Source organism: Anabrus simplex, chromosome 1 (genome assembly GCF_040414725.1).
Source record: "Anabrus simplex isolate iqAnaSimp1 chromosome 1, ASM4041472v1, whole genome shotgun sequence".
In the NCBI taxonomy this organism is placed as follows: Eukaryota; Metazoa; Arthropoda; class Insecta; order Orthoptera; family Tettigoniidae; genus Anabrus; species Anabrus simplex.
In genome coordinates this window covers 535812775-535825787 of record NC_090265.1, presented here as the reverse complement: position 1 = coordinate 535825787, position 13013 = coordinate 535812775, and the positions used below count along the sequence as shown (strand labels likewise).

The window sequence follows — 13013 nt, the reverse complement described above, 5'->3', positions numbered from 1 at the left end:
TTTTTATACAGATTGTAGATAATTCTTCGTTCTCGGTATCTGATCCCTATCATCTTCAGAATCATAAATAGCTTGGTCCATTCAACGTTATCGAATGCCTTTTCTAGATCTACGAATGCCATGTATGTGGGCTTGTCCTTCTTGATTCGATCCTCTAAGATCAGGCGTAATGTCAGGATTGCTTCACGTGTTCCTACATTTCTTCTGAAGCCAAATTGATCTTCTCCCAACTCAGCTTCAACTTGCTTTTCCATTCTTCTGCAAATAATACGTGTTAAAATTTTGCAGGCATGAGATACTAAACTAATGGTGCGGTAGTTTTCACACCTGTCAGCACCGGCTTTCTTGGGAATAGGTACAACAACATTCTGCCGAAAATCAGATGGGACTTCTCCTGTCTCATACAACTTGCACACTAAATGAAATAACCTTGCCATGCTGGTTTCTCCTAAGGCAGTCAGTAATTCAGAGGGAATGTCATCAATTCCAGGTGCCTTGTTCCTATTGAGGTCACTCACAGCTCTGTCAAACTCTGACCTCAAAATTGGGTCTCCCATTTCATCAGCATCAACAGCCTCTTCATGTTCCAGAACCAAATTATCTACATCTTTACCTTGATACAACTGTTGGATATGCTCCTGCCATCTTTCTGCTTTGTCTTCTTTCCCTAGAAGTGGTTTTCCATCTGAGCTCTTAATATTCATACACCTAGATTTCCTTTCTCCAAAGGTTTCCTTGATTTTCCTGTATGCAGCATCTACCTTTCCCAAGATCCATACAGCCTTCGACATCCTTGCATTTCTCCTTCAGCCATTCTTCCTTAGCTACCTTGCACTTTCTATCCACTTCATTCTTCAATCGCCTGTATTCTTTTCTGCCCTCTTCATTTCTAGCATTCTTGTATTTTCGTCGTTCATCAATCAGGTCTAGTATCTCCTGAGTTATCCACTGATTCTTAGTTGATCTTTTCTTCCTTCCTAACATTTCTTCAGCAGCCCTACTGACTTCATTTTTCATGACTCTCCACTCTTCCTCTATAGTGTTTCCTTCAGCCTTTTCATTTAGTCCTTGTGCAACATGTTCCTTGAAACAATCCCTCACGCTCTTTTCTTTCAACTTGCCTAGATCCCATCTTTTTGCATTCTTTCCTTTCTTCAATTTCTTCAACTTCAGATGGCATTTCATGACCAACAAGTTGTGGTCAGAGTCCACGTCTGCTCCTGGGAAAGTTTTGCAATCCAACACCTGGTTTCTGAATCTCTGCCTAATCATAATGAAGTCTATTTGATACCTTCCAGTGTCTCCAGGTCTCGTCCACGTATACAGCTGTCGTTTGTGGTGTTTGAACCAAGTATTGTCAAGGACTAAATTATGATCAGTGCAGAATTCAACCAGCCGACTTCCTCTTTCGTTCCTTTGTCCCAATCCAAATTCTCCTACTGTACTACCTTCTCTTCCTTGGCCTACCACTGCATTCCAGTCTCCCATCACAATTAGATTCTCTTCACCTTTTACATATTGTATTAAATCTTCTATCTCCTCGTATATTCTTTCGATTTCTTCATCATCCGCTGAAGTAGTAGGCATATAGACCTGCACTATTGTGGTGGGCATTGGTTTGGTGTCTATCTTGACGACAATAATTCTTTCACTATGCTGGTCATAGTAGCTTACCCGCTGCCCTATTTTCTTATTCATTATTAAACCAACTCCTGCATTTCCTCTGTTTGATTTTGTGTTGATAATTCAGTAGTCACCTGACCAAAAATCTTGTTCTTCCTGCCAACATACTTCACTTATACCAACTACATCTAACTTTAGCCTATCCATCTCCCTTTTCAAATTCTCTAACCTACCACAACGATTCAAACTTCTAACATTCCACGCTCTGACTCGCAGAATGTCAGTATCCATCTTCCTGATGATCGCCCCCTCTTGTGTAGTCCCCACCCGGAGATCCGAATGGGGGACTAGTTTACCTCCGGAATATTTTACCCGGGAGGAAGCCATCATCAGTACATCATTCATACAGAGAGAGCTGCATGTCCTCGGGAGTTAGTTACGGCTGTAGTTTCCCGTTGCTTTCAGCCGTGTAGCAGTATCAACACAGCTAAGCCATGTTGAGTATTATTACAAGGCCGTATCAGTCAATCATCTAGACTGCCGCCCTTGCAACTAACGAAAGGCTGCTACCCTCCCTTTCGATGAACCATTCGTTAGTCTGGTCTCTCAACAGATACCCATCCGATATGGTTGCACATGCGGCTCGGCTATCTGCATCATTGGGACACGCAAGCCTCCCCACCACGGCAAGGTCACATGGTTCATAGAGGAGGACAGAATACGTAACAGTCGTAAGTTCAATAGATATGGTAGTGGTGGTGGTGGTGGTGGTGGTGGTGGTTGTTTTAAGAGGAAGTACAACTGGGCATCCATCCTCTAGAGTTCAATCTATCCAAATGCAGATGACATAATAATGCACACTATACTGTAAACATTTTATGTAAACATTTTATGAACTTAGAAATTATTCTGTTGATGAATACTTACACTTGATTGAATAGGAGGAACATCAGAAAGGGTCTCATCATCTTCGGGTGCTGAGTCGTCCATGATTTTATTCTGTGCACCTTCCTAGGTCAATAAAAGACAAAATTTACCTTTATTTACTTATTTTTACACAATGTGATGATCTAAATCTAAATTACCCTGTAACTTTAACATCATTTCATGCATAAATTGCATCACTTCTGTATGGAAATAAATGTTGCAGCACCCTCAAATATTCTTTGTATATTTTTATGACTATGGTTCATGTTTGTGGGTTACTGTAGTCACATCCTAGTTCGTGAACCATGGGCAACGGCTGAGTGGCCTAGTAAGTGGTCCTGAGAGACGGGATACCAATTGCTATGGAATGAGAGTGGGCATCTTGGACATATTCTGAGTCGTGGCCCTCCTTGTGCTCAGGCGGCTAGGACTATAAAAATCACCGGGGGTCCATAACACCCGTTAGAGGAGAGATCCTCACTTGGACTATGTGCAAGTAGGGCAGCATCCTGCTTCATGAATTTACCGAGCTCAGAACACTTTAAGCAAGCCTCGGAACTATGGGAGTAATGGAGTCCCACTCCCATTTGACAGGCGAGGGACTCCTTGGAAACAACTTGGCGAACGAAATGGAATTCGATGGGGAGCTATCAATATTAATGGGGCTTATGGAAGAACGAAGGTAGAACTGGATGAGTCAGCAAAGAGGATTCATCCGTATGTGCTAGGAGTAAGTGATATTTGGGTACGGGGAGATAATGAGGAAGAGGTGGGAGATTATAAAGTGAACTTGACGGGTGTTAGAAAGGGAAGGGCAGAGTCTGGGGTAGGGCTCTTTATCAGGAATACCATTGCACGCAACATAGTTTCTGTTAGGCACGTAAATGAGCGAATGATGTGGGTAGATTTGTCAGTTGGAGGAATTAGGACAAGAATTGTGTCCGTGTATTCACCATGTGAGGGTGCAGATGAGGATGAAGTTGACAAGTTTTATGAAGCATTGAGTGACATCATGGTCAGGGTCAACAGCAAGGATAGAATAGTGCTAATGGGCGATTTCAATGCGAGAGTTGGGAATAGAACTGAAGGATACGAAAGGGTGATTGGTAAATGTGGGGAAGATATGGAAGCTAATGGGAATGGAAAGTGTTTGCTCGACTTCTGTGCTAGTATGGGTTTAGCTGTTACGAATACATTCTTCAAGCATAAGGCTATTCACCGCTACACATGGGAGGCTAGGGGTACCAGATCCATAATAGACTATATCTTAACAGACTTTGAATTCAGGAAATCTGTTAGGAATGTACGAGTTTTTCGCGGATTTTTCGATGATACAGACCACTATCTGATCTGTAGTGAACTAAGTATCTCTAGGCCTAGGGTAGAGAAAGTGAAATCTGTCTGCAAACGAATAAGGGTAGAAAATCTCCAGAACGAGGAAATTAGACAGAAGTACATGGATATGATTAGTGAGAAGTTTCGAACACTAGGCAGTAAGCAGGTTCAGGATATAGAAAGTGAATGGGTGGCATACAGGGATGCTGTAGTAGAAACAGCAAGGGAATGCCTAGGAACAACTGTGTGTAAAGATGGGAAAAGGCGAACATCTTGGTGGAATGATGAAGTGAGAGCAGCCTGTAAACGTAAAAAGAAGGCTTATCAGAAATGGCTCCAAACAAGGGCCGAGGCAGACAGGGATTGGTACGTAGATGAAAGAAACAGAGTGAAACAAATAGTTGCTGAATCCAAAAAGAAGTCATGGGAAGATTTTGGTAATAACCTGGAAAGGTTAGGTCAAGCAGCAGGGAAACCTTTCTGGACAGAAATAAAGAATCTTAGGAAGGGAGTGGAAAAGGAAATGAAGAATGTTTTGAGTAATTCAGGTGAACTCATAATAGATCCCAGGGAATCACTGGAGAGGTGGAGAGAATATTTTGAACATCTTCTCAATGTAAAAGGAAATCATCCTGGTGGTGTTGCAAACAGCCAAGCTCATGGGGAGGAGGAAAATGATGTTGGTGAAATTATGCTTGAGGAAGTGGAAAGGATGGTAAATAAACTCCATTGTCATAAGGCAGCAGGAATAGATGAAATTAGACCTGAAATGGTGAAGTACAGTGGGAAGGCAGGGATGAAATGGCTTCATAGAGTAGTAAAATTAGCGTGGAGTGTTGGTAAGGTACCTTCAGATTGGACAAAAGCAGTAATTGCACCTATCTATAAGCAAGGGAACAGGAAGGATTGCAATAACTATCGAGGTATCTCATTGATTAGTATACCAGGCAAAGTATTCACTGGCATCTTGGAAGGGAGGGTGCGATCAGTCGTTGAGAGGAAGTTGGATGAAAACCAGTGTGGTTTCAGACCACAGAGAGGCTGTCAGGATCAGATTTTCAGTATGCGCCAGGTAATTGAAAAATGCTACGAGAGGAATAGGCAGTTGTGTTTATGTTTCGTAGATCTGGAGAAAGCATATGACAGGGTACCGAGGGAAAAGATGTTCGCCATACTGGGGGACTATGGAATTAAAGGTAGATTATTAAAATCAATCAAAGGCATTTATGTTGGCAAATTGGGCTTCAGTGAGAATTGATGGTAGAATGAGTTCTTGGTTCAGGGTACTTACAGGAGTTAGACAAGGCTGTGATCTTTCACCTTTGCTGTTTGTAGTTTACATGGATCATCTGCTGAAAGGTATAAAATGGCAGGGAGGGATTCAGTTAGGTGGAAATGTAGTAAGCAGTTTGGCCTATGCTGACGACTTGGTCTTAATGGCAGACTGTGCCGAAAGTCTGCAGTCTAATATCTTGGAACTTGAAAATAGGTGCAATGAGTATGGTATGAAAATTAGCCGCTCGAAGACTAAATTGATGTCAGTAGGTAAGAAATTCAACAGAATTGAATGTCAGATTGGTGATACAAAGCTAGAACAGGTCAATAATTTCAAGTATTTAGGTTGTGTGTTCTCCCAGGATGGTAATATAGTAAGTGAGATTGAATCAAGGTGTAGTAAAGCTAATGCAGTGAGCTCGCAATTGCGATCAGCAGTATTCTGTAAGAAGGAACACAGCTCCCAGACGAAACTATCTTTACATCAGTCTGTTTTCAGACCAACTTTGCTTTACGGGAGCGAGAGCTGGGTGGACTCAGAATATCTTATTCATAAGTTAGAAGTAACAGACATGAAAGTAGCAAGAATGATTGTTGGTACAAACAGGTGGGAACAATGGCAGGAGGGTACCCGGAATGAGGAGATAAAGGCTAATTTAGGAATGAACTTGATGGATGAAGCTGTACACAAAAACCGGCTTCGGTGGTGGGGTCATGTGAGGCGAATGGAGGAGGATAGGTTACCTGGGAGAATAATGGACTCTGTTATGGAGGGTAAGAGAAGTAGAGGGAGACCAAGACGACGATGGTTAGACTCGGTTTCTAACGATTTAAAGATAAGAGGTATAGAACTAAATTAGGCCACAACACTAGTTGCAAATCGAGGATTGTGGCGACGTTTAGTAAATTCTCAGAGGCTTGCAGACTGAACGCTGAAAGGCATAACAGTCTATAATGATAATGTATGTATGTATGTGTGTATGTATTTTTATGACTACTTGTTGGGAAAGTAACCAACATGTTGCATTTATTGCTGGTTTCAACTCCGATATAAATATGGGCATGTATTACACAGTCGAATTATATTTTATGACTAACAGCTAAATATCCATAATAAGTGCTGTGTTTAACATGGACAGAAGCTAGATGGGCTGGAAGTGAATTAATAAGGTGCTGTTACAAAGTAATTATTAAATTAATGTAGTAATGGTCCACCTTTCAATACCATTACTACATTAATTTAATAATTACATTGTACTTGCAATTCAATACGGATCAGAACCATGAAGTTTATAACCTATGAAGGTGCTGTTAGGTTATCATAGATATCTGGACCCATGCTGAAATGAAATGGCATATGGGTTTTAGTGCCAGGAGTGTCCAAGGACATGTTCGGCTCGCCAGGTACAGGTCTTTCGATTTGACATCCGTAGGCGACCTGCGTGTTGCGATGAGGATGAAATGATGATGAAGACAACACATACACCCAGCCCCCATGCCAGTGAAATTAACCAATGATGGTTGAAATTCCCGACCCTGCCGGGAATTGAACCCAGGACCCCTGTGACCAAAGGCCAGCACACTAACAATTTAGCCATGGAGCCGGACATGCTGCCTGCAATGCATCCCACAGCTGCTGGAAGGTGCATGGCAGAGGATCCATAGAGTTGGTTTCTAGTTAGTGGAGTTGGACATCCAGGTAAGTACAGTACCTGAAAGCCTTGATCGTGCTCTTCCAACTACTGTCAAATATTTCTAGTCAATGATGGTAGCACTGTCTTGCTAGAAGATCACATTCCTCTCACAAAGAGAATTTGCATGTATAGTTGTATGTGATCTGAAAGAAGGAATTCTTAACCAAATTGGTCAAGTGTGCCTTCCACATGGATAAGTGGTCTAAGAGAACTAAGACATTCAACAGACCATAATGCTACCACCACCAGCCTGTGCTTTCCTAAAAATGGTTGCAAGGTGTTTGTTCTCCACTGTTTCTTGCCTGATGCACCAACATCCATCCATTCAATGAAACAGAAAGTGAGACTTGTCAGGGAAGACATCCTCCAACCACCAGAGGTACAATTATGATATTATCATGCAAATTGAAACCTTGCCTGGTAATGCACCTTAGTTAGCATAGGTGCAGTGACTATTCATTTGCTCTGGAGTTCCAGTAGTTGCAGTATTATACAATGAAATATCATGTTAGACAGATGTGTGGTAGTCCCTGGTTCATTTTGATGGTGAGCTTCTCCACTATTGCATGTCAGTAGGACCTCACATATTTCTTTAGCAGATATTTGTCTCTCACATACTGAGAAGTTGGCCATGTGGTTCAGGTCACATAGCTATGAGCTTGCATTCAGGAGATGGTGGGTTCGAGTCCTACTGTTAGCAACTCTGAAGATTGTTTTCCATAATTTCTCATTTTTATACCAGCCAAATGCTGGGGACTGTACCTTAATTAAGGCCATGTTCACTTCATTTCCAATCCTAGAAGGTCAGTGGCCCCAAATATCAAATTAAAGGTAACATTATGCTCAGAAGAAAGCTTACTGAACATTGTTAATAATAAATAATTTTTGTTTTACGCACTGTGCCCATTGCAAAACAGTTTGTTTTTCTACATTTCTGAGTTCTCAACACAAAACTGATTCAAATGATGAAATTCTGCACTACATACTTCTGAAATCCTTTTTTTTGGGGGGGGGGCTCATTTTCTGACTTAGGCTATTTCCAAATTTCCTAACAATACCTACATAATATTGATGAGAATGAACACCTTACCTAGAGCACACTACTTTCTGCTTTTTACTGTCATATTGTTCAAATTTAAGATACTGAATATGCTCTTCATAATAACTACAAATACCTGCCCTGGAGAACCAAAACCTAGATTGAATTTCCTAGTAAATATCTTGTAGTAGAAGTTGTAATTACATACTTAGGCATTGGCATCATCCTTAACTCTCTTGGAGCCAGGTGGTACTGTGAGCACCCGCCCTTTAAATTGCCAGAGCCAATCAGGTCGGCCTTTAAATATCCAGTCAGAAGTTGCCAGAGCCGAATACATCGGCAGGCTTAAAATTCTATGATATGTATAATTTTGTGGCAACTTACAGTGACGTGCATACTTTTGTGACAACCTATAGTAAAGGGGCTACAAGTTATTGTGTGCCTGACCTTGCTTTGGAATTTCTAAGAGGGTGTTCTAGCTTTCACGAGAGTTGTTTCCTGTGTTTAGAAATACCGCTAACCGGTCAGTAGGAGATTGCTCCTTGCAGTGAGTGGTAAGTGGTTCACATGATATATTTTCAGCAGGTATTGATGACGATAAATTATTGCAGTAATTGGAACAAGGCAAAGTTAATGCAGATGATTTGTTGGATAGCGATAGTGAATATAGTTCAGGGAGTAGTAAAGAAATTGTACCAGACATGCCCCCGGGATAACCAAAGCTAAAGAAGAGACGTGATAAGTGATTAGTGTTAGTGTAAATACCCTTAAGTACTTCAACAGTGGTCTCAAACTTTGAACAACATTATATAGATGGTGATGCATCTTCTTCTTAACAATTTTCGGTGAGTAAATTTATTTTGTCATTTTCCTTCTTTTTACTAGTGACGTAATAAATTTGAATTTGCACTTTTATTGTGTTTTAATTTTCTCGTTCAGAGTAATTATTATAATTCTGTTCAGAAATAAATTCTCTATTATTACGTAAATGCCGGTCCCCGCGGATCAAGTGTAGTGTGCCTACCTCTCACCCGGAAGTCATGGGTTCAATTACCGGACAGGTGAACAATTTTTACCTGGGTCTGAGTGTTGGTTCGAGGTCCACTCAAACTAAGTGACCCTAAGTGATTACAATTGAGCAGATATCTGAGGATGAGAGAGCTACCTTGGTCTAGAAAACCAAGAATAATGATAATGAACGAGAGAATTCGTCTCAATGACCATCCGTCACCTCGTAAACTGCAGGTCTCCGGGCTGGGCAGCAGTCGCTTGGTAGACTAAAGACCATCAGGGCTTTAGTGCCATAGATATTTTAATTACGTATATTGAATTGTATTGTAAAATGCTTTTAAAAATGGATACTGGAACCAAAAACGAGAAAAAGGGTTTTCTGTTAAAATAAAACTATAATCTCAACTATTATTTTTTACTTTTTAATAGCTCAGAACAATTTTTATACAATCTAGTTCGCACATATAAAATTTCTTTTCAGTATTTACCATACATCGATATATACATGAATTTTATCGGTGAGGAAAATTGTCTTGTTTTCATTAGTAGCATCTTCTTCTCAACAATTTTCGGTGAGTAAATTTATTTTGTCATTTTCCTTCTTTTTACTAGTTACATGATAAATTTGAATTTGCACTTTTATTGTGTTTTAATTTTCTCGTTCAGAGTAATTATTATAATTCTGTTCAGAAATAAATTCTCTATTATTACGTAAATGCCGGTCCCCGTGGATCAAATTATAAATTGGGACACTTCCATTAATAAAATAAAACAAATTTTGAAAGTAATGTTATTTCTCAACTATAATGTCTGGAGGTACACTTGAAGCAGTGAATTTGATCAAGTACCAGTTCTCTGATGTGATCTCTACTAACATTCTTGCATTTACCTCCCCTTATTTCTCCTCTGTACTTTTATGAAATACACTGACGGAAAAAAAATATCCAAACACCAAGAAGATGTTGTGCTAGATTAATGAACATTGGTAGGCATATTTATACATCTGAGAGATGAGATTTATTCAAATTTCCTGCAAATCGCATTAGTGTGGCACTAGTAGCGACCCAATGCCGTAGCACATCAGGTTTGCTTTAAATACGGGCTGTACTGTGCGAGAGCATTAGTTACCTGTGAGATTGGACGGAGTGACTGAAAGTGGGTCAGGAATTCCTTTACAATGACAAAGAGGCCAGTATCAACAGCTCAATGTGGTTAAACGAGGCCATATAACAGGGCTACACGAAGGTGGATTTTCCTTCCACGCTATTGCAGAACAACTTGGCAAGAATGTCTCCACTGTTCATGCGTGCTGGTAGCAGTGGTCATGAGAAGGTATGCTTGCAAGAAGACCGGGCTCCAGACAACACCACGGCACCACCGAGAGGGAGGACCGCCACATTCGGCGTATGGCTGCGGTGCAGCGGACTGCATCTGCAGCAGCAATTTGAGCGGCAGTTGGCACCACAGTGACACAACTACCTGTTCGAAATCGGTTTCTTGAAGGACAGCTCCGAGCCAGACGCCCTGCGGTGTGCATTTCACTTACCCCAAACCACAGCCATCTGCGACTTCAGTGGTGTCAAGCGAGAGTTCATTGGAGGATGGAGTGGAGGTCTGTTGTGTTTTCTGATGAAAGGCGTTTCTGCCTTGGTGCCAGTGATGGCCCTGTGTTGGTTAGGAGGAGGCCAGGTGAGCATCTGCATTCCACCTGTCTGCAGCATTGACACACTGGACCTACACCGGGACTTCTGGTCTGGAGAGGAATTTCCTATGACAGCAGGAGCACTCTCGTGGTTATCCCACGCACCCTGACTGCAAATGTGTACGTCCGTCTGGTGAATCGACCTGTTGTGCTGCCATTCATGATTAGCATTTCCGGGGGTGTTTTCCAACAGGAAAATGCATGCCCCCATGCCACTGTTGTAGCCCAATGTGCTCTACAGAGTGTCGACATGATGCCTTGGTCTCTTTGATCCCCTGATCTGACCCCAATCGAGCATCTATGGTACGTCATTTGACGATAACTCCAGAGTCATCCACAACCGGCATTAACTGTCCTTGCATTAACCGGCCAAGTGCAACAGGCATGGAACTCCATCCCACAAGCTGTATCTGGCACCTGTAAGACACAATGCATGCATGTTTTCATGCCTGCATTCAACAGTCAGGCGATTACACCGGTTATTAATGGACCAGCGTGGCACATTTGCAATGGCTTTTCTCGCGATGATATTAACCTGTAGTCTTGTACCTTTAATCAATTAAATGTCCGGCTCCATGCCTAAATGGTTAGTATGCTGGCTTTTGGTCCAGAGGATTCCGGGTTCGATTCCCGGCCTGGTTGGGGATTTTAACCTTAATTTATTAATTCCAATGGATCGGGGGCTGGGTGTGTGTGGCGTATTCAGCATTAGAAATCACCCTAGGTAGGGCCCTCATCTTCACAGGCATGCAGGTCGCCTAATAGGCCATCTACGAGAAAAAGACCCACACCAGGCATCTCCGGAGGCCATACGCCATTATTATAATCAATTAAATGTGTTACTTCGACAAATATATTGCCAAAATTTCTCATTTCTACATTCCTTGTTTCATGGTGTTTGGATATTTCTTTCTGCCAGTGTAAAATGTAGCAACTCACTGTATCCATTTTGGATCAATTTTCAGAAGGCTGCACATTGTTGTTTTACAATCAAATGACTGAACATAATAGGTTATGATAAATAAATGCATTGTATTGTCAACTTTACACCTATTTCTTGCTGTTTTGTGCACTAATTTTTCTAGTGGTTTAAAGTTGCGCTAACACATCAAAGTATTTTGGTGATGGAAGAATGGGAAAGAGCACAGATTGGGAAACTAGCGACCATAGCCATAGCCTTAATTAAGGTACAGCCCCAGCATTTGCCTGGTGTTAAAATTGGAAACCACGACAACAATCTTTGGGGCTGCCAACAGTAAGATTCAAACCCACCATCCTCCAAATGCAAACTCACAGCTATGCGACCCTAAACACATGGCCAACTCACTCGGTAAAATATAATAATGAAACTACTTTGTTCCTTCTTGCTCTTTAAGTCATAAAACAAAGAGTGAAACTGTGAAAAAGAGTGAAATCCTGTACGTTTAACTTTGCAGCCTCGCATTGTCTGTCATCATATCTACATGAAATTCTTGGTGGGCGACCATCTCTTGCAAATCTTCGCACTTTCTCTTTGTTCTTTTTCCACTCTGATGGATTAGATGATTTCTTCCTTGCATATTTCAATGATACGTGCACTATCTCTTTGTCAAATGCTGACATTATTATCACAAAAGTTGAGTAAACACAGTGACTAAACCAGCCTAGCACTTAGCAACAGTGGTCATGATACTCTACTTTACTTGACTAAAAACTCATTCCTAATGGCAGTGTGGAAATATGGCTTTCTGGCAATAAACACAGCTTGGAGATACATCACATTAGAAATAACAAGAACTTTCAAAGGCACTTCAACATAAGATAACATTCTTATGGAAATATAACATTCTTCATACGTTCAAGGAAGGTATTCCTAATGCATTGCTAAGATACACTCAAACTCTTTAAAAATTGGAAATACAGCACTTTGGAAATAAAACCTGCAATAAATGTTTGCCATCATGTTATCTTTAGCTGATTTTCTTGCTAAATTCAATTTCCTAGTAAGTTCTTTCAATCTCCCCTTACTTCCACAACCATTTCTAACATTATTTCTTTCTAATTAACCTAAATCTCTGCACTTCCTTAATCTTTTTATTTCCCTGTTATAAAATAGTGGGTCCTTTACCATTCTTTAGCTTTAAAGGTATATACTTGTTTTCACACTCTTGAACAATTGCTTTTAACCCATCCCATAGGCTGTTTGCATTTTTATTTACTGAATAAGGTAAGGGTTATTCTGCCCGAAGGCAGGTCCGAACCTCCGCAGAGGTGTTCCTAAGCCGGAGTTTACGTGTGGTAGGGTAGCCAGTTCCTTTCCGCTCCTCCATTCCCTTACCCCCCACCAACAGCGCGTGGCAACCCATCCAACTCCTGACCATGCCCAATGTTGCTTAACTTTGGAGATCTCACGGGATCCGGTGTTTCA

At 41.2% G+C, this 13013-nt stretch overlaps 1 protein-coding gene across 1 annotated transcript in view; it reads right to left on the bottom strand.

Moving 5' to 3' along the window:
• Positions 1–13013, bottom strand: part of LOC136876367 (uncharacterized) — an 81243-nt gene that overhangs the window by 66803 nt on the left and 1427 nt on the right. The window contains exon 2 of the mRNA XM_067150296.2: positions 2551–2634. Within this exon, the coding sequence (XP_067006397.2) occupies positions 2551–2613 (63 nt within the window). The 5' untranslated portion in view covers positions 2614–2634. The remainder of the gene's footprint in view (positions 1–2550; positions 2635–13013) is intronic.